This window comes from Lindgomyces ingoldianus, assembly GCF_010093535.1.
Source record: "Lindgomyces ingoldianus strain ATCC 200398 unplaced genomic scaffold BDR25scaffold_64, whole genome shotgun sequence".
NCBI classification, from domain to species: domain Eukaryota; kingdom Fungi; phylum Ascomycota; class Dothideomycetes; order Pleosporales; family Lindgomycetaceae; genus Lindgomyces; species Lindgomyces ingoldianus.
Window position 1 is genome coordinate 75937 of NW_022985225.1, and position 21704 is coordinate 97640.

The following is a 21704-nucleotide window of genomic DNA, read 5'->3' on the forward strand; positions in this document are numbered from 1 at the left end:
CAATATTCTGTATATCTGTGGGAAGAAGCTTCATAAGATTAATTTCGGTAAGGATGGAATTGCATGCAGAAGCTAAAGTGAATGTCTTATGAACGGAATGGTATGGTCTACAGTCACCAACCAAAGTACCCTAAGAATACCCTCTCGTGCAGCTTACAGCTCATCCTTATACACCTCCTCGCTCCCGTCTTGCTCATTTTCCTCTTCTGATTGCTTCTCCCTCTCCGCCTCGCCATCCTTCCTCATTCCCCTCCCCTTCTCCTCACTCATTCTCCCACCCTCCTTCTCATTCTGATCCTCCGCCTCAATAATCCCTCTAAACTCCCTCCCCTTTGGTGTATCTACCAAGTCCAGCTTCCAGCCCTTCCTCCCGGCCATCCTCTGCAGATTCCGTTTCATCGTCTCCACGTCCTTCGGATCACGAATATTCAGTTTCTTCATATCCGCTACGCTCATCTGCGTCCCGTCAGAGCTAGCCACGGTGCCAACATACACTTCCTTGCCACCGCCTACGACAACACTCTTTTCGATAATCTTTCCTTCGCTGCCCACGAGAACGTGAGCTCCAACTTCGATGCCGCCGATGACAGGGCCTCGATTTGAAGATCCCTCGGTCCCAGTTTCCATTTCCCGGAAAGGATTTTCGTTCTCGAGCGCCATGAGGCGATCGGCTTCTCGGGCCTTATCCTCCAGCTGGGCGGCCGTCCAAGCATCGATCTCAGACTCTGCGATTACGGGTTGGCAGGAGATGGGGTGCGCGAAATTCTCCTGGGGTGGGAGGAATGCGACGTCGTTGCAGAGCCGAGGAGTGTAGATTACCATGAGGTAGGAGCAGGTGCTGGTTTCTTTGATCATAGAGATTTTGTCCGCTGACTGGGGATGGCAGTGAAACTAGGATATCATTAGCATAGAATATTTACCACGGGGCACACTGAGGCGTACTTGAACCTCAATCTTCCGCTCCTTGCCCGTCAAGTCGCATTCTGTTCCTCCGCTCAACCGCTGCACCATATATCTTGTTGTTCCCCTTGTCTCCAACTTTGCAACCTCCACTCCTTCACCCGCACCCAAACCCACATTTCCTTCATCATCCAGCTTCTCTTTACTCCCTTCCTCCCTACCGAGCGTCTTCCTCGCCTCCTTCCCTTTCTTCTTATCCTTTTGTGGAAACCTTCCCAACACAAAACTCTTAACATCCGTATCTTCAACTGGCGGGTAGAGCGGGACGCCCCGGCTCGGTGGCAGCTGATGAAACTGCTTGATTTCATCCTTGTAGCAGAAACTGTAACTCCACCATCCACTTAGGTAATATATGCAATTCCCTTGCATGCCCTCCAGCAGCTCCCACCCGCGATGGTTAGCGCGCATAAGCTCCTTCTCTTCCTCCGCTTTCGTTTGTTCGGCTGAGGCAGTCGAGTTCTGTGGTAGCTCTTCCGGTATTACTGGGATGCTGCACAGGTATCGCTGACCGCCAAGAACAACAGCTTCGTACGTTTCTTCGAGAGGCGCGCCATCATTTGGTATGGAGCTGGCGGTCTGCTTTCCTGGTTTGGAGAGCTCCTGCGTTTCCTGAGATTTGAGATTCACGGAGCTTGTGCTTCGTGAGGCGGAGTAGGCGAGGAGTGATGCAGCGTTCTCATCGGTTAGGTAGGTATTGGGAAAAATGACTTCATACTGTTTGACGTAGTTAGTATTGAAAGGGAGGACGACATGACCCTGAGAAGTGCGCAAGCTTACCTGCGGGAAAGCGAGCAGGTCGTCAAAAACACTGAATGTGTGCTGACTTGCAAGAGCAATGCGCAAGAATGCTGGGAGAGCCCAGAAGTTCCTCATTGCTAACTGCGCCGAGTTACAAAATGAGCCGCGCCAGGGTGAGTCCAGTAGCAAGGTTGGGTGAAGCGGCGAAGCGGCAAGGTGGTGTTTGGAATGAGACAGATGTCACTTCCTGGAGCTACATCTGTGCTAGCCAGATCAAGCTAGCGGCACGCGAACAGAAACAAAGTGAACCTCAAGTACTATGTCCACGGCACGTAACAGGGTATATTTAACCTGTTAATACTCTTACTATATCAATAGCGTGTTTAGAGGGTAACTTCATTTTTGTTTCCCCTCTGTGGTATGCGTTAGTACTGTAAATCTGTAGAGCACCTGTCTTCACAGTCTTTGAGCAGAAAACCAGACTGCTCCAGAGTCTATTAATGCTCAAAATGAGAACCTGCAAAGTGTACACTTCCCGCCAGATATTCTGAATTTTACTCGTTCATATTGATGAGATCTTAATATATCTTGAATTCCCGCCAACATTCACCACACATAGGCCCCAACTCTAAGATGGCAGCTCGAGAACTCAGGTCCTACTCATGATTTTGCAACCCCATGTGGTCCACCTATTCCTTGTATTCGCTGTGTCTCAGCCCTGGTTCAAGAGTCCTCCACGCCGCCCCAAAAGGTTGACAAAGGCCACCGCTCTTTGTCCCGGTTGAGGTGTGATGATTTCTTTACGAAGAAATGTAGGCTATCGAAGAAGGACCGACATCCACCAACACCCGCTAAAAACACACAAGCAGTTATTCCTTCTAGAAGACATGACTCCAGGCGCCAATCCATCTCAATTCTCTCTTCGTGCTCTCTAGAGCCTCACCTTAGACATACCCCAAAGGAATCCTAGGTGCTCAACTTTGTGCCGATGAGGATATTGAAGCCCTCACCAGGCGGTCGTGGTTCCTTGCCGGATCCATGATAGAATTCGCATTTGAACTTCAAACACTCGGTACCCTTCGCGTCATGATACACCTGGATGATGTCACCGGTGTGCAGGTGTCCGAACAACGCACGACCCTTGTCGTCCTTCTGGCGAATGTGCTTTCCATTCACACTGATGCCGGACGTGGCACATGTGAAAATACCAACATGCAGGTTGTCACATTTCGTCCAGTCCTTGCCTTTTTGCGATAGTTCATCAATGGCGCCGGGATCGGAGTCCGACTTATACCAGAAAATGACAAAGGCTGTCTTAGGAACTCGCGTGTCTTTGCCGTTCTCGTAGACAATCGTATTCCCAGGATATCGGCCCCATGAAGTCTTATTTCGGTCGATCGCAAGGGTAAGACCAGGCACAAAGGAGTCACTCGTAGCAGTGAGCTTACCTAGACGTCGAGGTGGAGGCTTGATGTCGAGACCAGCGGGCGCGCTAGGAACAACAACGGATGTTGTAGCATCCTGGGTGACGTCCTCACCAGTGACAGATCCATCCTCAGTTGAAACCCGCATAGTGTCCGGAAGCTGAGCATCAGCAACAACGTTCGTTCCCTCCACTTGTCCTAGGAAATCGAAGCCGCTCACTTTCGATGCATATTCAAGGTTATGCGTGCTCGGATCATACGGATCATAGTAGAACGACGCCGTCCTTGGAAGACTTATCTGGCGATTGAATGTCGGAGGTTTGGCCTTTGGCGTGGAATCACTGAACTGGCTCTGATGTAGATTATGATTATCTAGGGAGTTGTGCTGTGACATGTCTGGAGTCTTAGGTGTAGCCGGTTCATTCGGGGTGTGAGCTCCAGAACGTGGAGATTGCGGGGAGGCCATGTTCAACTCTCGAACCATAGATTCAGCTCCAAGAAGGCTTGGTGACGAGAAAGCACCATCGAGATTTCGAGGAACAGGGGGGGTCTGGCGGGGATCTGATTGACCTGGGGCTTGAGACTCCGTAGGGAGAGCATCACCGCTAGAACCCGCATTGGAAAGAGCCTCATTCGCGTGGGCGCTGAGTATGCCGGAGCTCTGGAGAGCAGATTGTCCAATCTCTCCAAATAGACGCGCTCTTCCGGGAGGCTGTTGCAAGACTTTGAAACTCTCTTCAGCTTCGACTTCAAACCCCCCTTCAACAAGATGTTCTGAACGGAATGAAACATCGGCACTTGAATCATGCTCACAATCTCGGAGTTGGTTTCGTGGGAAGAGGGGATCCAATCGAACCTTCTTTGACTGACGGGTGTTGATAAGCTGCTCAAACTCATCATCCTCCAGAACAGGGTCTTCAAGCTCCTCTTCGGAGTCATGGACTCCATCATCAAGCAGATTAAGCTGGGAAAGCTGTTCTCCAGCCTCTTCCGACTCATCTTCTTCGGCAATGGACTGAAGGCTAGGATCTTCTAGAATGGCAGCACCGTCTTTTAGCCATGGATGGTTTAGACATTGCCGCTCGGTGGGACGGCGGTCAGGGTCTGTCTGTAGCATTTTGCAGAGGAGGTCGATGCACGGTTCCGAGACGTGAGCTTCTCTCAAGGGAGTCGGGTCTAGACGAGTGGTCATGATGTTGTTGTACATAGCGCGGCCAGTCGCGTCCGCGATACCTTCGAATGGGGGTTTACCACAGAGAGCATACCAAATAACCCCTGCAAACGACCAAATGTCAACAGCGGAACTATACGAATGGAATTCTTGTTTAGTTCCACGACGTCGCTTGGTTCCTTTGGAGGGGATAGTGTCGAAATCTGGGAACACTTCTGGGGCACAATATAGGAGCGTACCACAAAAGGTTTTTAGGAAAGTCTCGTTGTGTGTGACTACCTTCGACAGCCCAAAGTCCGACAACTTCACCTTGAATGGGTTTAAGTCCGCGATGAGAATGTTGTCCGGTTTAATATCACGATGGGTTATCTTCATCCGATGAAGGTAGGTTAGAGCGCTCAGGATCTGTTGGGCCATCATCTTGGCTTGCGGTTCTTTCATACTGCCGTGTTGATTCAGATAACCCTGCAGGTCGCCCAGGCGAACAAACTCCATGATGATGTAAAGATAGTCGCCTTGGTCGTGATACTCGACGAACTCGACAATATTGGGATGCCGAAGGCCCTGCATGATCTTCATCTCGTTGTCAATCTTCTTATCGAGCAGACCGTTCTTCATGAAACGACGCTTTTCGAGCTCCTTAGCAGCGAGAAGCTTGCCCTCCATTTTTGTAGCGAGCTGGTGGACAGTAGCAAAGGCACCTTTCCCGAGTAGACCTGGCGGCTAATCAGCAAAAGGGCACTGGTTGACATATGGCGATCCACTTACCAATAATGTTGTATTTTGAACCACCGTCCCACTTCATTGACGGCCCGCCAAACTGGTTCTTCCCCATGCGTTGTATAGCTGCTGATTGGCTTAGCGTGAGCTCAAAGAGGTATTATTACAGACTTACTCTCCAGCTTGCCCTTGTCCGTAATGCATCGAGTGAGGAAATTCTCGAGGTTTGTCTGGAATCGATCCAGATAGGCTACCCGGGATGGTATACGGACAACGAACTTGATCATCTCGGCCTCGTTGGTGCTGTGAATACAGATAATCGAACCCGATGCCAACATTCGCACTTTGCTGAACCTTTGATCTCGACTTTTAAGAAGGATATCATCTACAATCGTTCCATTTGTAGACATATCCTCCAGCATGAGAACTCCCTCATTGTTCAAGAAGATTCGAAAGTGCTGGTTGCTGATGCGCTTACCAGAGTCCTGTCCGAACAAAATATCAGTGCTGCGCGGGTTGCGCCCGAAAACGAAGCCGAGGTTGGGCTGAACGATGGGTGAGGACATCCGCAGAGCAATGTCATTGCCGACTCTGGATTTGGATTCACTGGAACCAGGTCTGTTAATAATAATGGTCTCTTGTTCTTCTATGTCCGTAATATTATCATCAAAGGAATCATACGGGTTTCTAAACAAGACATGTTGTGGTCGGTGCTCTGCAGCATCTTCCACTATCTTGATAGCGCCAGGTGACGCGGGGTGAAGGATCGCCAGAACATCAGCAACATCTTTTTCGTTGAGACCGGAGTTGTTCCGTCCTAATCGGCGAGGGTCGAGGACCTGCTGGGTCGCGGGTTGGGTAGCTTCGTCTTCCATGTTGTGTTAGCAAGGCCTCAATGTTGCTAACGGGACGTCGCAGCAGTAGTGGTGCGTAAAATCCAGCCAGAAGTGGGACGGGGTCGAGGTTATATAGCTGTCGTCGCTCAGGCGCCAAAGGGGACCACGTGAGTGTCAGACAGTGGAGCGCAACGACCAGTAACGCCAAGTGTTGCTGAAATTAGGGAGTCAATGAGGGCGGGGTTTCGAATCACCACAATGGTAATCTTATAAAGAATCACAAAAAAGGCTCTCCGGGTAGTGATAGATTGTAAATTTTTGTGATGTCCCAGGTGATCCGAAAGGGGATGGAAGGAGGAGCCAGGTGAAAGGTTACAAGGGTTTAATATGTTGTCCAATCGAATGGAACATATCCACCGCACACCAGCTTAACGAACAAGCCGAGAAAGAAGCGCAAGAGGAGCGGACCGTCCTTTCACTCTTTGCTTTCTCTCCAAGCCAGCTTGGCAGATCGGTCTTCACTAGCCTAGCCGAGACCAGGCTCAAGCCAGGCTTCCTCCGCTTAGCCTGTGACACTTCTTGTTTACTATCAAGTATGGCGTATTTACGGAGGTTTTGTTGTGTAAAAATGGGTTCGAGGGTTCACCGTCGCTTTGCTGAACCTCGCGGAATGGGTTCAACCCAGCACAGGACCCAAAATTTCGTGCTTGGGATTCGGGGTAGTTCTTATAGAGTGCGAGTCGTAGGCAAAACTTGAACGTCGCGAAGACACACCGCGAGGCAGACGTTTGCCTTTTGATTGTGAAGGCGAGCAGGATGTGGTGGAGTGAAAGGTTGCCCGGTGAACGGTTCTAACGCAGATTTGTCAGCTCTAGTGAGGCCCTTGGAAGAGTAAGACGCGATTGATGTGTGAAAGAACCAACGTGCCTGTTCACAGAAGTAATTTGAGCCCCCACACAGCACATTCGCGAGAATGAAGGTGAAGACTCGAAAATCTCCGAGCTGTAAGACTTTGGTGTGAAGTGCCCTCAGCGTTCCAGAGTCCCATTCCTTATTGGTCAATCAAAGAAGCTTAAATAAAAGTGGGCCTCCCGACCGCAACACCACAGAAACATCACCGCGCCCTAGGCAACAACTTGCCACCTCATCCAGCTTGTCTCTCATGACCCGGGATGCGTCCTACTGTTTGACATGTTGCGGCAATAGTGATGATGGAGAGGGTGATGGAAATGACACGTTCATGCGAAAGCTTTTATGTCCTTTACGAGCTGACTCGAGAGTAACTCCACGTTGGCAAACAATTAAAGTTTCAAATTAAGTCCTTAATGGGGTATACCATTTAAAAGAGATTACAAGCATTTCCTCTCACGCCTCACCCTTCACCTCTCCTTGGACAACCATTCCCCAAAGCCTCCCTTTCCTCGACATCAAACTATCCCACCTACCTTCTTCCACAACTGTCCCCTTGTCAACTACGAACACCCAATCGGCATCGCGCATGCTTTCGACTTGGTGAGTAACGCTTATCACGGTCAACCCTTCTCTCTCTTTCTGTGTCTGGGCGAGCGCCTCTCGAACGGCCTTTTCGCTCTCTGGGTCAAGCGCGCTTGTTGCTTCATCCAAGAGGAGAATATCGGGGTTGCTAATAAGGCACCGCGCAAGGGCAAGTCGTTGCCTCTGACCTCCGGAAAGCGCGACACCTCTAGCTCCAATATCCGTCGCATATCCTTGTGGCAGGGAAACGATGAAATCGCGAATGTTTGCCTGCTTACATGCCGTGTCGATTCGTGATTCGATTTCTTCCGAATCAAGCTTGCTCTCGTCAATTCCTATGAGAACGTTTTCTCGAATCGTGCCTTGGTAAAGGGTGGTATCTTGCGCAACGAGGCCCATCATATTGCGAAGCTTCGTGATGTCCCATTCTGCAATCGGTCGGCCATACACGCATATTTCCCCTGAGTTGTGATACTGGTCATCGCCGGAGGTGCTCTGAAGGTCGTAAAAACGCTCTAGAAGAGCGACTACTGTGGACTTGCCGCACCCACTTGGCCCCACGACACATACATGAGAGCCACGTGCAACAGACAAGGATAGACCGCGGAGGACAGGAACGGTGGGTCGAGACGGATATCGGAAATTCACGTCCCGGAATTCAACGGTAGGAGTATCCGCAGGTACTGGTGAGGATTTGGGGTCAACACCTGTGGATGAGTTGATAGGTGGCTTCGAGTGAGTGAGGAACAGAATGCGGTTCATTGCCGCGTGGGCCTTGTTGGTACCTGTTGAAAGTTATTAGTCTCTGAACTTGGGCTACCAAGGGCCAAAAGTGGTACCTACTGCTCGTAAAACCAAACATAAAGCCAGCAGATTGACCACCAAAGATGACCGCAGAGAAGATAATGAAGTACTTTGTGGTCGAGAGTTCTCCATAAGAGATGAGTCGGCCTCCGTACCAGAATGCCATCGCACTTGCTATTTGTTTCTAAATCAATCAAGACCTTGGGGTTCACAGACGAATGCGACACTTACCCGCAAGAGCCAAAGTATCAGACAACGAGTACAGTGCCATCTGGAACAACATTCTCCTCGTCGAGGTAGTCGTCGCCGCTTGCAACTTTTGATGATACATGCTCTCCACCTTGTCTTCCATCGTCAAGCTGGAGACTGTGCGAATCGCTGAAACAACCTCAGTGCTGTATCTCGCACTCTCCAAAAATGAGTGTGCACATCTGTCTTGCGCTGTCAAGTCCATCCTCATTCGAAGGAAACCAGACGCAAGGAGCGGTGGGAGGCATCCGAAAATAGCAACCAAAGCCATCTTCCAATACACAGCAATAGCAAGTATGCAGCAGCTAAGGAGATCCGTTACGAAGACGAGAATGAGGCCGGAGTTAGAGGCGAAAAGCATCGTGAGATCGTACCCGTCGGCAGATAGCAGGGCCGTTAATCCTCCAGATGTGTTGCCTCCAGCTTGGAAAAACCCGATGTCTTGTTGGAGCATTGAACGGAGATACTGTCGTCTATAGATCCTGCCCAGTCTTGCTCCAACAATACCCAAGAAGTAGAAGAGAATAAAATATGCCACGATTTGGGTAAGACCTAGGACGAAGAACATCAAAGCCCAAAAGTTACCTCTGCGTTCCAGTTCATGTCCTTGAGCCTCGAAAACGGTGACCAATCGCGAGAAGAGCACGGCTTGAAGAGGGAATGCGGCGCCACCGACCAAGGCTGCTACAAAGCCCAGAACGCTAGGCCATATCAGAGACGGATGCTCTGAATAAATCTTGTACATGCAATAGAGTATGCTGTAGCGACGACTTATTTTTTCTGATTCCAGTGGCGATTTTATATCCGCTGCCATATCCGTCAGCGTTGCCTTCGTCGACCGATGTGTTGGCTTCCGCGATACGGCTTTGGAAATCTGCTCTTCTTCAATCGGAGTCTCTCGTCCCGAGCTTTCTTCAGAGTTTCCTTGTGCTTGGAGTAGACGGCAATAGTGCCCGCCCAAAGCAAGTAGTTCTGCATGCGTCCCTTGCTCCACAACAACTCCCTTACTAAGGACTACAATGTTGTCGGCGCTGACGACTGTCGAGAGTTTATGAGCAATTATAATTGTGGTTTTACCCCTCGAAGCTTTTTCCAGCGCGATTGAGACTGCCCTTTCGGATTCCGAGTCGAGGGATGAGGTGGCTTCGTCTAAGAGAAGTATCGTAGGGTTAGACACGATACTCCGCGCAATAGCTATGCGTTGCTTTTGTCCGCCGCTAAGGAGGCCAGCACGTTCTCCCGCCGGCGTGTCGTACCCGTTCGGCAATAATTCAATGAAATTATGGGCATTTGCTTGTTTACAGGCTTCAATCACGAGCTCCCGTTTGTTGGAATCAGAGAGCTTATTGTACTGGGCTCCTCGCAACCCATTGAGCACGTTCTGGTAAATTGTGTCATTGAACAGCATTGGTTCCTGTCCATGTTAGTCAAAACCGATTGAACAAAGAGGAATGGCTCACCTGTTGCACCAAGCCAATCTGACTCCTCCACCATTGCAAGTCTAAGTTGTTAATGTCGTGGCCATCGATGAGAATAGAACCTTTGCTAGCTCCATACCATTGCTCGACAAGGCCGACGACGGTGCTCTTCCCACTTCCACTATGACCAACAATTGCAGTGACTTTATTAGCTGGAATCCGCAGGTTTATATTGTCCAAGACAGTGACTGTTGGTCGCTCCGGATATGTAAACGATAGGTCCTTCAGCTCCAATTCTCCGTGCAAATTATCAAGTTTAACTCCTGAGCTATCAGGCTTCAGCTTTTTACCTTCTTTCGGGTCTCCTATCATTTTGATGATTTGCGCCGCAGAAGCGGCGGCTTTCGAGAAATCGGGTATCAGAGGGGCAATGAAACCCATAGCACTAGATGCCATAATCATACAGAACAAGACACTATCTCGCGGTAAGTATGACAGCATTGGAATCACAAGAGTTGGACTGACACAACAATAGTTCCTCCAGAAGTGACCTCGCCCTTAGAGACAAGCTTCACACCATAGAACAGAGCAAGTGCGTACCCGGCGTTCATTGCAAAAAACACTATATTTGTTAACATTTTCAGCACTCGAGATACACTGAACTTACTATTGCCGTAGATCCCAGCCATGTATGGACCAATCCTTTTCAAGAATGTTGAAGATTTCCTCAGGTACTCATCGAACCGACGCACCATTTTCTCGCTTGCTCCCATAGCAGTAATATTGAGTATACTACTGAGGGCTTCTTCAGCAACACCTGCGGCAGTATCCAGTATTTCATTCCCCTTCGACTCCGTTTGCGTACTGAGTGCACCGAAGATCATAGTGGACATGACCATGTAAGGAACAATGGTAGCAGTGACAAGGGTGAGCTTCCAGTTCTTCGTGAATGCAATCACAAAGGAACTGAGAATCATTGAGATAACCTGACAAATAATTCCAAGCTTTTCAGCTAATCCTACTTGGACGATATTAGTGTCATTAGCCAGACTGGTAGCAATAGTGCCTGGTGCGGTTTTATCAAAGTAGGATATCGGCTGGTGTAGCACTGTTCTAAGGTACCGAAGCCGAATCTTCGCCGTCATTCTTGAGGATGTGATACTGAAACAGGTAGCCCCAATGTACACCAACTGGATGTTGTTATAAAATGTTCGTCAAGAGTAAACACAACTATTGAACAAGGACTTACTACAAACTTTCCGACGAACAAGTACACGAAGTAGAGCGCATTCTCATTGACTTTCGATCGAAACTCCTCTGGGGATATAGGTAGGTCGCCGTTAAAGAGATCCACGAGCTTGCCAAAAATGATAGCCATTAAGGGTTCAGCCGTTCCACTGCCTGCAGCCGCGAGCGCGCCAATACCCCGAAGGAGTATGTCAAGCGGAGATGCAAAGGACCAGAGCTTAAGATATGCTCTCATCGGAGATACCGTTTCCTCCTTCTCCTCCTTCTCTCCTTCCTCTTTAGCGTTTTCCATCTCCACAGATGCATATTTTGTTTGGCTAGCATGCTCTGCAGTGGTTAGAATGACGTCTGTCTCTAGCGGTTTGCTGCCCATGGCGAATTCAAAGGTACTGGGCAAAGTGATTGGAAAACAAAGAAACTTATCTAATGCCTATGAAAAATAATCAGACACCCTAACGGAACTGTTCGAAGAAATTCCGGTATACAGGACATTATATAGCGCCTATCAGCCCTCGAGGCAAGTATGAGCCACCACAAGCGACCACGTTTGCAAATTGCGCGGTGTTGAGACCGTGATCCTATTATTACCGGAGCTGAGCAGACCATTATTGGCGACGCCTTGCGCTGTGCAAATGCGATACGAGAAACGCGCGAATGTGGCTGCTTGGCTCGGGAGACATTTTCACTATCGTGTGATGCCTGAAATTCGCGTTCTTCAATGACGACGACATGTCTTAGTGAGTGAAACGCTGCAAGACTGCGGCAAAACTCAAGACTGAACCTAAGCCTATTCCAGAAGACCTGAGTTGAAGAGAAAGAAATGAGGAAACCAAGGAAGAAGGTCGGCAAGTCGGTTGTCGATGCCGCCGAGTCGGTTGATGCGGCCCGATCACATGTCTAAGTCCCGCAGCCTTCCTTTTCGAGTCGATCTCTGTGCCATAAACCTGTTGGATGTGTATCTTCATTTTGGCTGGAGAGTACTTGCGCTATATCTGTGCCTATTAAGAACATTGACAGGACATATTCAATATCTCGAACGTTTGTCTATAATGGGCCTGTTGTTCCGTTATATGTGCTAACATGTCCCTCAAAAAGACTTCGAGTGTTGACAATGTTTGAGCGGCTGCTAGTTATGAGATCCCAACTCACATTTTGTATCAGGAAGAGACAAATCACAGAACATATAGATCAAATATGATCTCTTAAACATTATCCTTTATTGGACGAATTTCGGGGCTCTATATCACACCATCCTTTGAAATCCCCATATATTTCCCATTGCTTCATATACAGATCACCCTGCTTTCCAGTAGGAAGAACACATTCGAGCTTCTCAGGGACAGCTTTCTAATCTCCAAAAGGGAATCTAGATGCGGCACCTCGGTCTTTTGCATGGGTTTGGCAGCCAATACCACTTCCAGCGTTATGGGCCTTAGTTTGAAGTTAATATGAAAACTAATAAGAGAATAAGGTATAGAATTTACGTTGTTAAGGAGATTTTCCTCGAGGTCTTGTGGTGCACTTTGTTCCGCCGTCTGGGAAACCTTGGACTTGCTGACAGTGCGGGAAAACGCCTTGGCCCTACTCATTCTGCATGGTTGATATTGTTGGAGATTTGGAGAGCTAGGGTAAACTTCGTGAATGCTTAAGGTTGCGTTGTGAAGTATCTGACAATGAAGAGCGTAAGAAAGAAACTCCTCTTTTTTTTAAATCTTCCTGAGGTCATGTTGTCTCTTGGTTTCGTCACTGCGGCTTCGGTGAACCAGGAAGTAACTTCGTCCGTGCGCAAATCTAGACGTTAAAACTTAGACGAATGCGAAGATGGTTCCTACGTGGTGCATTAGCTGTAGGACATTGTAACACCTGGACCTGGTGCGCTCCGTCCTATAAGTTCGACGTAGAAAGAAATCTTCTAATTCTTTGCATGTTCTACCTGCATGATGTTTTCCAACTGAGCCACAGTGAACCCGAAACGGGCTTCTTGACCATAGCCATGTCGATAATGCCAATATACCGTGACTTTAGGTACCTGTGCTCGATTCAGCGTGGCCAACAGTCCGTAGTACGTAACGTAACTACGTGAACGTAGTAATCACGTGAGGCGTACAAAAGTAGTCAAAATGTAAGACGTAACTTTTGTACAGTAAATTGCCAAGTACGTACTGTAGTACAGGTCAGAGAGGTTATATTTTAGGAGATTTCCCTCTTGTTTTTAGACTCTATTAGCTATTACGTTAGGAGCTTTATTTAAAGTTATGTTTTAAAGTAATAATTAAATAAAACTCTACATTTTATAGCATAGTAGCCTAATTAGTGTGCTAAGTGGCCTTTTATAAAAATAGTTAACTTTTGCCCTAGAAAAGCTTTTTATTTTATTAATTATTATAATAAGCTAGATGTCTTAATTCCTTTATTATAGCAGGCGTACAGCCTTATTTTAATCCTTTTACTTATTAAAGTTGTCTTAATAAGCTAAGGTACTTTATTACACTAGCTTTTATTATCTTACTAAATTAAAGTTAGCTCTTTTAGAGTTATTAGTGCCCTTAACCTTAACTCTAGCCCTAGGCAAAGATGTATTCTTTTATAATTTTTAAGTAGACGCGCACCTTAACTCTAAAGCCTTTTTTATAATAGAGTAGAATAATATTTAGCTAGAAAAGAAGAAGCTAGTGCTAGAGAAACTTAGCTATTAAGTAAAGCATAAAAGTTAACTTTATAGCAATTGTCCTATCTTCTAGGTCTAGTGTTATAGAGAGGATTTAGTGTATAAGGACAATAATAGCACTATTCTTAAAGTGTGGCTTTGTAAAAGATGTCACCTCTAAGGGCAACATAGAGCTGCAAAAATTATTAGTAGTTATAATTATATTATCTCTTATTTTTAGAAAAAGCATAAAATTAATGCTAGTAGAGATCTTCTACTTAATAGCTTAAGGCTTTTTACTAATTTTTTTAAAGCTGTAATAAAAGTAGCTAGATTTATAAAAATTATTTTTTATAAAGCTTAGCAGAAAAAAGCTTTTTAAGCTGTAGTAATAAACTAAGTTATTTTTTAGAATTAAACCTTTAGAAACGCATCTTTAGCTAAAACTTATAGAGTACTTACTTAGAACTATGCTAACCTTCTTAACGCTATACTATCTTTCTACACTACGCTCTTAACCTATATCTAGAACAGTCTAGTGCGCTAGAAGCAGGAGATTTAAATAATACTAAGATTAGCCTATAGTAAAATTACGCTAAGTGTTAATATATAAACTTCTCTAAACTACTTATCCTACTTAGGGGTAGTAGCTTATTTTTTTAGTATGTACTAGCAAAACCTTAGCCTAGCTGTGTTAGTGTAAAAATTAAAACTATAACACTAACATCCTCTACACAGATGCTAACTACTAGCATAGAGACCTTCTTATTAGCTTTAACAATCTATACAGAGACCACACTAGGGAGAATTAAGCGCTAGAGATTGTTAAAGTGCTTAAGGACTATAAAATTATGTTTAAATTTTATTACTATGTTACTAATAATATGTTAAATAATAACATAGAGACTATTATAACTTTAGCTAAAAAGCTTTACTTACCTCTTACTACTAAACACTATATCTGCTGTGCTAGCTATATAATTTAAATTATTATTAAGGTAGTTATATACAGCTAGGGAGTTTCTACTTTTAAAAAAGCTTTAGCCTAAGCTGCTCTAGATAATTAATTTAAGCTATACTAACAGTAGAGTGTTGTAGGCAAGTTGCATAACTTTGTTAACATAGTGCTAGCATCTTATAAATAATAATTAGCCTTTATAACTTTTTAGGCTTTACTTTTAGCTAATAATTTTTTTTAGAGTTTTAGCACTCTTAATCTTATCTAGGACAGTAGAGTACACTAGCACAGCGTATATCTTATGCTTTTACATTGCTATAAGTTAAAAAAGCCTATTAGTAAGTTTCTATGTAAATAATAAAGTGCTAATATATTAATAGCTGCTACCTTCTATAAAACTATCTTTAAAGAAAAGTAAAAGAAGGTTAATTATTTTATTAAGTTTCTTTAGTTTTTTTACTTTATAATAAAAAGACTTAAGGGCAACAGCAAGTACAGCTCTATCTAGATAACTATAGTTAACCTCTAGCACCTGTATACAAAGCTTACAAAGATAGAGGAGGAGCTTAAAGGTAAAAGTAATAATTACTACTTTAAAAATAGTGTTATGTTTAGGATCTAAAAGCTAACCTTATACTAGAAAAAGATTGTTATAGATTTACCTATATTATACTGCGCTATTGCAACTATTTTTAACCCCTAATTACAACTTGTTTAGTTTAAAGACTACTAGTGTAAGCACCTAGTATAGCATAAGTAAGCTAAGGCTTTAATAAAGGCAGTTTTTTAAGACTATATTAATAAGAAAATAAAAAGTAATAAGAAAAAAAAGAATTTATAACCTTACTAGTGTAAGCTCTCTAGTAGCAAGTATTATAATAAGAGCTATAAGTAAACTTTCTTTATTAACATAAGCCTTTTTATAGGCTTAAGGTTATACAAAAAACAGTAGAAAATAATAGAGCTTTAATAATACTATAATAGCTATATTAAAAACCTTTTTATAGCTAAAAAGGGATCTCTACTATTTTAATTACTTTTTACTTAGTAGCTTAAAGTTAGTTGTTACTTTTACCCTACGCTTTTTAAAATTACCCTTAATTTCTTCTGTATACTCTTAATAAGCTACAACTGTAAGAGAGCCTTCTTTAGAGGCAGAAGAATAGTTATAATTAATAAAAACTACTTAGTAGGTTATATAATTAAGGCTCTGTAGCTCTAAAAGAACTAGTTATGTTATAGGGCTGTAGAGAGTAAATTAACTACTTTAGGGGACTTTATCTAGGCTAAAAAGCTTCTCCTAGAATAATTTTAACCTAGACTAATAAAACTTCTTATAAAAAGTACAAAAGTATAAGAATTTTAAGAAGTTACTGTTACATTACGTACTTGCTAATTAATTCACTGCTTACGTACAAAAGTACTACTAAATTAAGAAGTTACTGGCAGAGAAAAGCTCAAACGTAACGTACTACGTACTGTTGGCCACGCTGGCTCGATTGAGGTAGATGATGTTCAAGTTCGAGATGTAGAAGTGAAGTTGATGACCCGGATGATCGAAAGCTACTTTAGATCACTCCTACCTGGCTTTAGTATATTTCAGTCAATCCATTGTGGAGATAATATGCCACTCATCCTGTGGTAGACTCTACTCACGTAGCTTAGTAAGGCTCATGGGAAACAAATATACCGTCCAAAATTAATTCAGAAGGGTACCCATGTTCACCGTGTAATATCATTCATAGCCGACAGACTGTTACTAGAGCAAGGACTTCGAGGTGGCTCATCAGACCAAGAAAAAAGAGAATCTAGAAGCAGTACCCACGTAGAAATTGATTCTAGTGACCCAACTGCTTGAAAACACCAAGCACCAAACGAATTGGTATAGGTCTTACAATATTTATGCAAAGATGAGACTAACCCTCCAAGTTCTTCCAATCGTTAAGTATTAAGAGGGTCACCCGGTTTAAATTGAAGAAATCTAGACTATTTCAACCACCGTTGAAGGCAACAAAAAAGACCAACCGTGCATGCGAGTTAACCAAGTCTCCACCCTACATATTGTACCTCACTCTAACCTGTTACCGTTATTATTGAATATGTTCGGGCAGTTCATGAGCTGCCAAAGTCACAGGGGGGGTATGTGAAGGTGCAGCCACGGCTTCATGCTGACCAGAATATGAAGGACCGTGTGTAATGGCACTATCTTGGTAAGGAGTGGCTGGAACGGATGGTTGAGCAGATGTTATCAACGGTTGCTGATAGTCGTAAGAGTGCACCCCACTCTTAAAGGGTTCGTACGCCGTATGTGCTGCAGCTGGGGAGGTGTGTTGGCCAACCCAAGTTGCATTTGGTGCTGGATGGCTTCCGACCGGAATGTACTTCGTATTTCGTCGTCGACGGAGAATGAAGAAAACAACAATCGCAATCACAGCGCCCATTCCGCCAATAACACCAACAGAAATTCCAACTATAGCTCCAGTGGATAGCTCGGACGATGCGGTTGTTCCATTGTTGTGGCTCATGGAGTTTCCCATTAAACTAGGAGGTTGTGTCCGCATCGGCCTACTGACTCTGGAATCGGTAGAAGCGGTTGGTGGAGGGACGAAGATGCTTGTGACTACGATGGTGGTAGGCGCGGCTCTTGCCGTGGTTTTCAGCTCGACTTCAAGGAGGCTTCCACAATCCTCTATGTTCGTGCCCTAGTAACCGTCCTCAGTCCTAGCCTTCATGTAAAGTAGGCGTACGGAGTAGAAACATACATTTTCACAACACCATGCTACCTCTGCATTATCGTATGCGCAGTAGAACCCTTCGATACACGCGGCTGCTTCAAGTTAGGTAATGCAACCGAACTGTATCTGAGAAACTCTTGCGTACTGCCATAATAATCATTGCAGCCTGAGGCAATGATCAGCAATTGGCTCCAAAGCGGTCGTGCAAATCAACTCACAAGTCTCTTGTTTTGCTGGCTCGTAACAAATGTTGGAGAATGCATCGGCGTGGCACCTTTTGGCGTCTTCGGCGCATTCTGCACAAGAGGTGCCACAAACCTCAAAATCTGGATTGTATCCGGTGGAGGAATTGACGTCTGGAGGGTAGCTCCACCAGTAGTCGGTGGCTACTTCAGCGGATGCTAGCGAAGCCGAAGATAAGAGAAACACAGGGAGAATTATGAACAACATGGTGTAATGCAGTGTGGAGCCAAACCAATGGAGAACAGAGGGTTTAAAGGCGTTGAGAGTGGAAGGGGACATTGGGTGCCACAGCAAAACACGCCGCTAAGGGGGATTACTCTGCTTTGAATAGCTCTTGAATCCTTCGAGGGCAAGGCTGCCAGGGGGCGGAACCGTATCATCCCAGTTCCATGTTCATGCTCAATCTTACTTCAGTTGTCTTGCCCCATTGAGTAAAGCCTACTTGACTGGAGCGCGATAATGCTGAACCTGGATAGAAGAGATGTGACTAGGTTGCTTGCACTCACACTACTAATTTATAGTGAATAGATGCCCACAGATTATGAGAAATCGAGTTGGGGGAGTATGTGGTTTCGAAAGATTCAATCAACGGAAGGAGTAAATGCTTAGCTGTCATATGTGTTGGGGATTTCTGGTAAACTGCGGGTGCTGGTTGGACAGAATGCTGAGGACTTGGGGGCGAAAACGCACAGGCCAATCCACAGCCTCAATCATTTGAATGAAAGGCTTTCCGAAAGCAATGACACTTACAACACACTATGCCTACGCAGTCTAGGCCCGCCTGGCTGACGTCTTGCCGGAATTTAAAACATCTCGTTCTCCCTCCTATCCTACGTCAGAGCGTACATGCCTATGTTACAGGACATGGCTCTCGAGAGGATATCCTTCTGTAGATGGTAGCAAACATATTTGTAACGTTGCAAAACAGTGTTCAAATCCAAATAAATCAACACCGCGGATATTCGATATTATTTTGGCTTAGATTCCTGGACTCGTGAGTATGTTGATTTAGCTTCCCGCCTAACAGTCTCTTTCTTTCATGGTTTCCGTGCATACCATTAAGTTAGGGAGTAAAGCATCAAAGGTAGCAATGGGACATCCTTTCAAGACACCACCACCCGGGATATACATCTTTCCTCTAACACCCACAGCTGACGTTCCATGTCTTGCCACTTTCGCCGGGGCGAGCCTTTGCCAGTTGTTAGTTTCGATATCGTACACCTCCGTCTGATTGAACAGTCCGGATTCGGCTTCACAATTCCCTTCTCCACTGAAGGTGTATATGTTTTTTCTGGCGACGCCTGCTGAGACACCTCCACGTGCTGTTGGTATCTTTGCCTCACTAGCTTTCCAGCCTGCTCCGATAATGCAGGGATCAAGGATGAACACCGGTATTTTCCGTTGTATTGGCCTCTGTTCCCTTCTTCCCAATATATAACATACTGTTTCCAACTACAGCTGCGCCGGCGTGATCTCTGCCCTCGGGAATCCTCTTTGCGGCGTCCAACATTTCGAACCCTCAACGGAGTTTTCAAAGACCGATACCACGTCAACGTTATCCTGGTACCTGTTTCTCACAGGCTCCAGGGCCCCCAATCCACCTAGCTAGGATGATTTAGTTCCCATATACACCTAGCGCTGCACTACCTATAGCTTCTGTTGCTGGCAGCTGAGCAACTATCTCCCATTCATTCTTCTTTGGATTGTATGCCAACACATCTGGGATGGCACTCCAATTTCCTTCAGACGTATATGCAAGCCTACCGAGAACATAAATATTTCCGCCACTCATAGTTGCGTTGATGTAGTTCATCGGGTTCGGGATCGGAGCCATGGTTTTCCAAGAGTTCTGGGAGATCGAGTAGAAATACATTAAAGATGTCGTCGAGATGATCGTATCACTTAGGACGATTCTTCTTAGGATGTTGATTGTTGACGGAGTTAGAAAGACAGTAATATGCTCTTGTCTTGGAGCTTCCGTTATATTGGCTAGAGATGTCCATGTTTGAGGAATTGATGGACGAGAGAGGGTGGCTGGAGTGGAAGAGAGCATGAGACTGGAGAGCGTGGTGTGATTCTGGAATACAATGGTGAGCGGCTACTGTCTAAAGACATAATGATTACCATCCAAGAGCTTCGACACCAGGCTTCCCAAGTAATAAACTCTAGACGCACGATGAACGATGAGCGATCTCATCCTTTAAAACTTCACCTATTTATATCACAGATTTGCGGTTTTGTCGAAGGCTTAGCAATTTGTCTGGCGAGCATTTCAGCCGCACGAACTGCAGCCCCAAGGGACCTAATAAATCCGAGAAACAGCAATGGGAACAATTTTGCCCGAAAAGTAAAAGGTTGTACGAAATAGCGTGTGGTAGGAGGCTCGCAATCCCCCGGATCCGACCAGCTACTCGTGCAAAAGATCGAACTCCGACCTTGTTTTTTTAAGTCCACCAACACTTGAATTTGTGGACATGTATTTTGTCGATGCAATTGTATACCAGAGATTACCTTTTAACCTTTCGTCCGGACGGAGAACGGTGTACACAATGCGCCGATGATGGCCGTCATGTACTCGAGCACCAGTTTCCAACTCTAACAAAACCAGCTTCTTCTTCCTTTTCTTGAGGGACTTTCCTCGCTGAGGCTAAAATGGCTCTAATGCAGAAACGAGAGGGTACGCAAGATGAAGAATATCTTAACATATCTTTTTATTTGCAAAATACCTACTCTTAGAGACTTAGAGTCCCTATCCGATTTAGGGAATCAGACAGAACTCCCAACACTATATTCGTGCGAATCCCCCGGAATCTTAGGGTCATTCAAACTGTCCTCGTGACCTTAACCCCCGTCTTCTCCGCAACATCATACAAGGCCTCCATCACCCTATTGACATCCTTACTCTTGATTGGAATCCTGTGCGCCCCGTCCCACTCCACCAACGTCGTAGTTCCCTTCTCACAATACTCGTTCAACAACTTTCGATGTAAATGCAATCCCGCATCTGCCATACCATGCACATGAATCGTCGGTTTCTTTAAAATCGCCTCATCATCAACTTCTTTTACAAACGCAAACCCCTCAGAAATATTCGCTGCAGAGACAAGAGCTTGACTCTGCTGGACTTCAGGGTTGAGATTGCTCAGCGGTGCGCGGCCTGCAATAAGGACGCCGAACCGCCAATTCAGCCCAGGAACCCCAATCGGTCCAACTCTAATAGAATCCTTTCCTTCTTTCTTAGCTTTATGTTCTCGAGATTGCTGTTCAAGCAACAAACTAGCACTCAACTTCGCCCCCTGACTAAACCCCATCAATCCCACCCATTCTCCGCTCCCGCCATCCCTGTCATCGTCCTCCATCGCTGTGCGTATCGCATATCCGATCTCCTCAATACAACTGTCTTCGTCAATCTCAGGGTGTTCTGGTAGCCATCTTAACCACCGCCGAAACGGTGCATAAGAACCATAGACGTGGATGACGTCGGAGTGCGGGTCGCAGAAGAACGGTGCGTCGACCCACACAAGGCGGAAGGAGTATTGAAGGTGGCGAACCAGGGACCGGGATTGCGCCTCGAAGATTAAGGCGTTGACCCCGCCGCCGTGGATGCAGAGAATTCGAGGAAGAGGCTTGGAGTCTGGGATTGTGGATGGTAGGTTGGAGGTTGGTAGGGTGGATGGGGACGGCATTTCTGGCCGTGAGGAGGGGTGGAGAGATCAGTTATTTGGATTCTGGGAATGGGCAATGCTCTGAGGCTTTGAACAGACGTGGAAGCGGAGGGAAACACAGAGGAAGGGCTGTGAGAGAATGGACGATTCCTAAGCTAACGTCTGAGAGTAATGAAGAAAGAGGAGAGAAGCTTTAACACAAAGACCCTGATCTGCTACCCTACAGCGAATCCACACTTCAAAGGCGGGCGCCGTCACCGGCTTATACGACGACTCTCGGACTCCGAACTCAGCGCCGTAAGGCTGGACCATCTCTCCGTTAATACTAGTTCCAATGGACTCCTCAAATCTTCCATACTGCTCTAAACTTCCCATAAAGCCCGACACTCTTTAA

General features: G+C 45.7%; 5 protein-coding genes across 5 annotated transcripts; all 5 read right to left on the bottom strand.

The window, feature by feature from the left end:
• Nucleotides 1–40: 40 nt before the first annotated feature.
• Nucleotides 41–5888, bottom strand: BDR25DRAFT_338069 (Pkinase-domain-containing protein; the record flags this gene model as incomplete). The annotated part of the gene is made up of 6 exons (XM_033693250.1): nucleotides 41–891; nucleotides 943–1674; nucleotides 1738–1828; nucleotides 2678–5009; nucleotides 5062–5142; nucleotides 5189–5888. The coding sequence occupies 6 exons, from the start codon at nucleotides 5886–5888 to the stop codon at nucleotides 154–156; spliced, it is 4674 nt and encodes a 1557-aa protein (XP_033539858.1). The 3' UTR covers nucleotides 41–153.
• Nucleotides 5889–7214: 1326 nt separating this feature from the next.
• Nucleotides 7215–11354, bottom strand: BDR25DRAFT_246658 (multidrug resistance protein; the record flags this gene model as incomplete). The annotated part of the gene is made up of 7 exons (XM_033685935.1): nucleotides 7215–8128; nucleotides 8187–8317; nucleotides 8375–9810; nucleotides 9857–10289; nucleotides 10340–10436; nucleotides 10482–11004; nucleotides 11064–11354. The coding sequence occupies 7 exons, from the start codon at nucleotides 11352–11354 to the stop codon at nucleotides 7215–7217; spliced, it is 3825 nt and encodes a 1274-aa protein (XP_033539859.1).
• Nucleotides 11355–16572: 5218 nt separating this feature from the next.
• BDR25DRAFT_308013 (uncharacterized protein) lies at nucleotides 16573–17927 on the bottom strand (the record flags this gene model as incomplete). The annotated part of the gene is made up of 4 exons (XM_033690949.1): nucleotides 16573–17369; nucleotides 17430–17494; nucleotides 17548–17568; nucleotides 17621–17927. 4 exons carry the CDS (start codon nucleotides 17922–17924, stop codon nucleotides 16758–16760), a joined length of 1002 nt encoding a protein of 333 aa, XP_033539860.1. The 3' UTR covers nucleotides 16573–16757.
• A 489-nt stretch (nucleotides 17928–18416) lies between these two features.
• On the bottom strand, nucleotides 18417–19698 carry BDR25DRAFT_329952 (uncharacterized protein; the record flags this gene model as incomplete). Its single annotated transcript, XM_033692488.1, has 4 exons — nucleotides 18417–18470; nucleotides 18702–19068; nucleotides 19102–19246; nucleotides 19278–19698. The coding sequence occupies 4 exons, from the start codon at nucleotides 19696–19698 to the stop codon at nucleotides 18417–18419; spliced, it is 987 nt and encodes a 328-aa protein (XP_033539861.1).
• Nucleotides 19699–20358: 660 nt separating this feature from the next.
• BDR25DRAFT_273805 (uncharacterized protein) lies at nucleotides 20359–21543 on the bottom strand. The gene has a single exon (XM_033687373.1). The coding sequence runs from the start codon at nucleotides 21329–21331 to the stop codon at nucleotides 20468–20470; it is 864 nt and encodes a 287-aa protein (XP_033539862.1). The 5' UTR covers nucleotides 21332–21543; the 3' UTR covers nucleotides 20359–20467.
• Nucleotides 21544–21704: the final 161 nt, after the last annotated feature.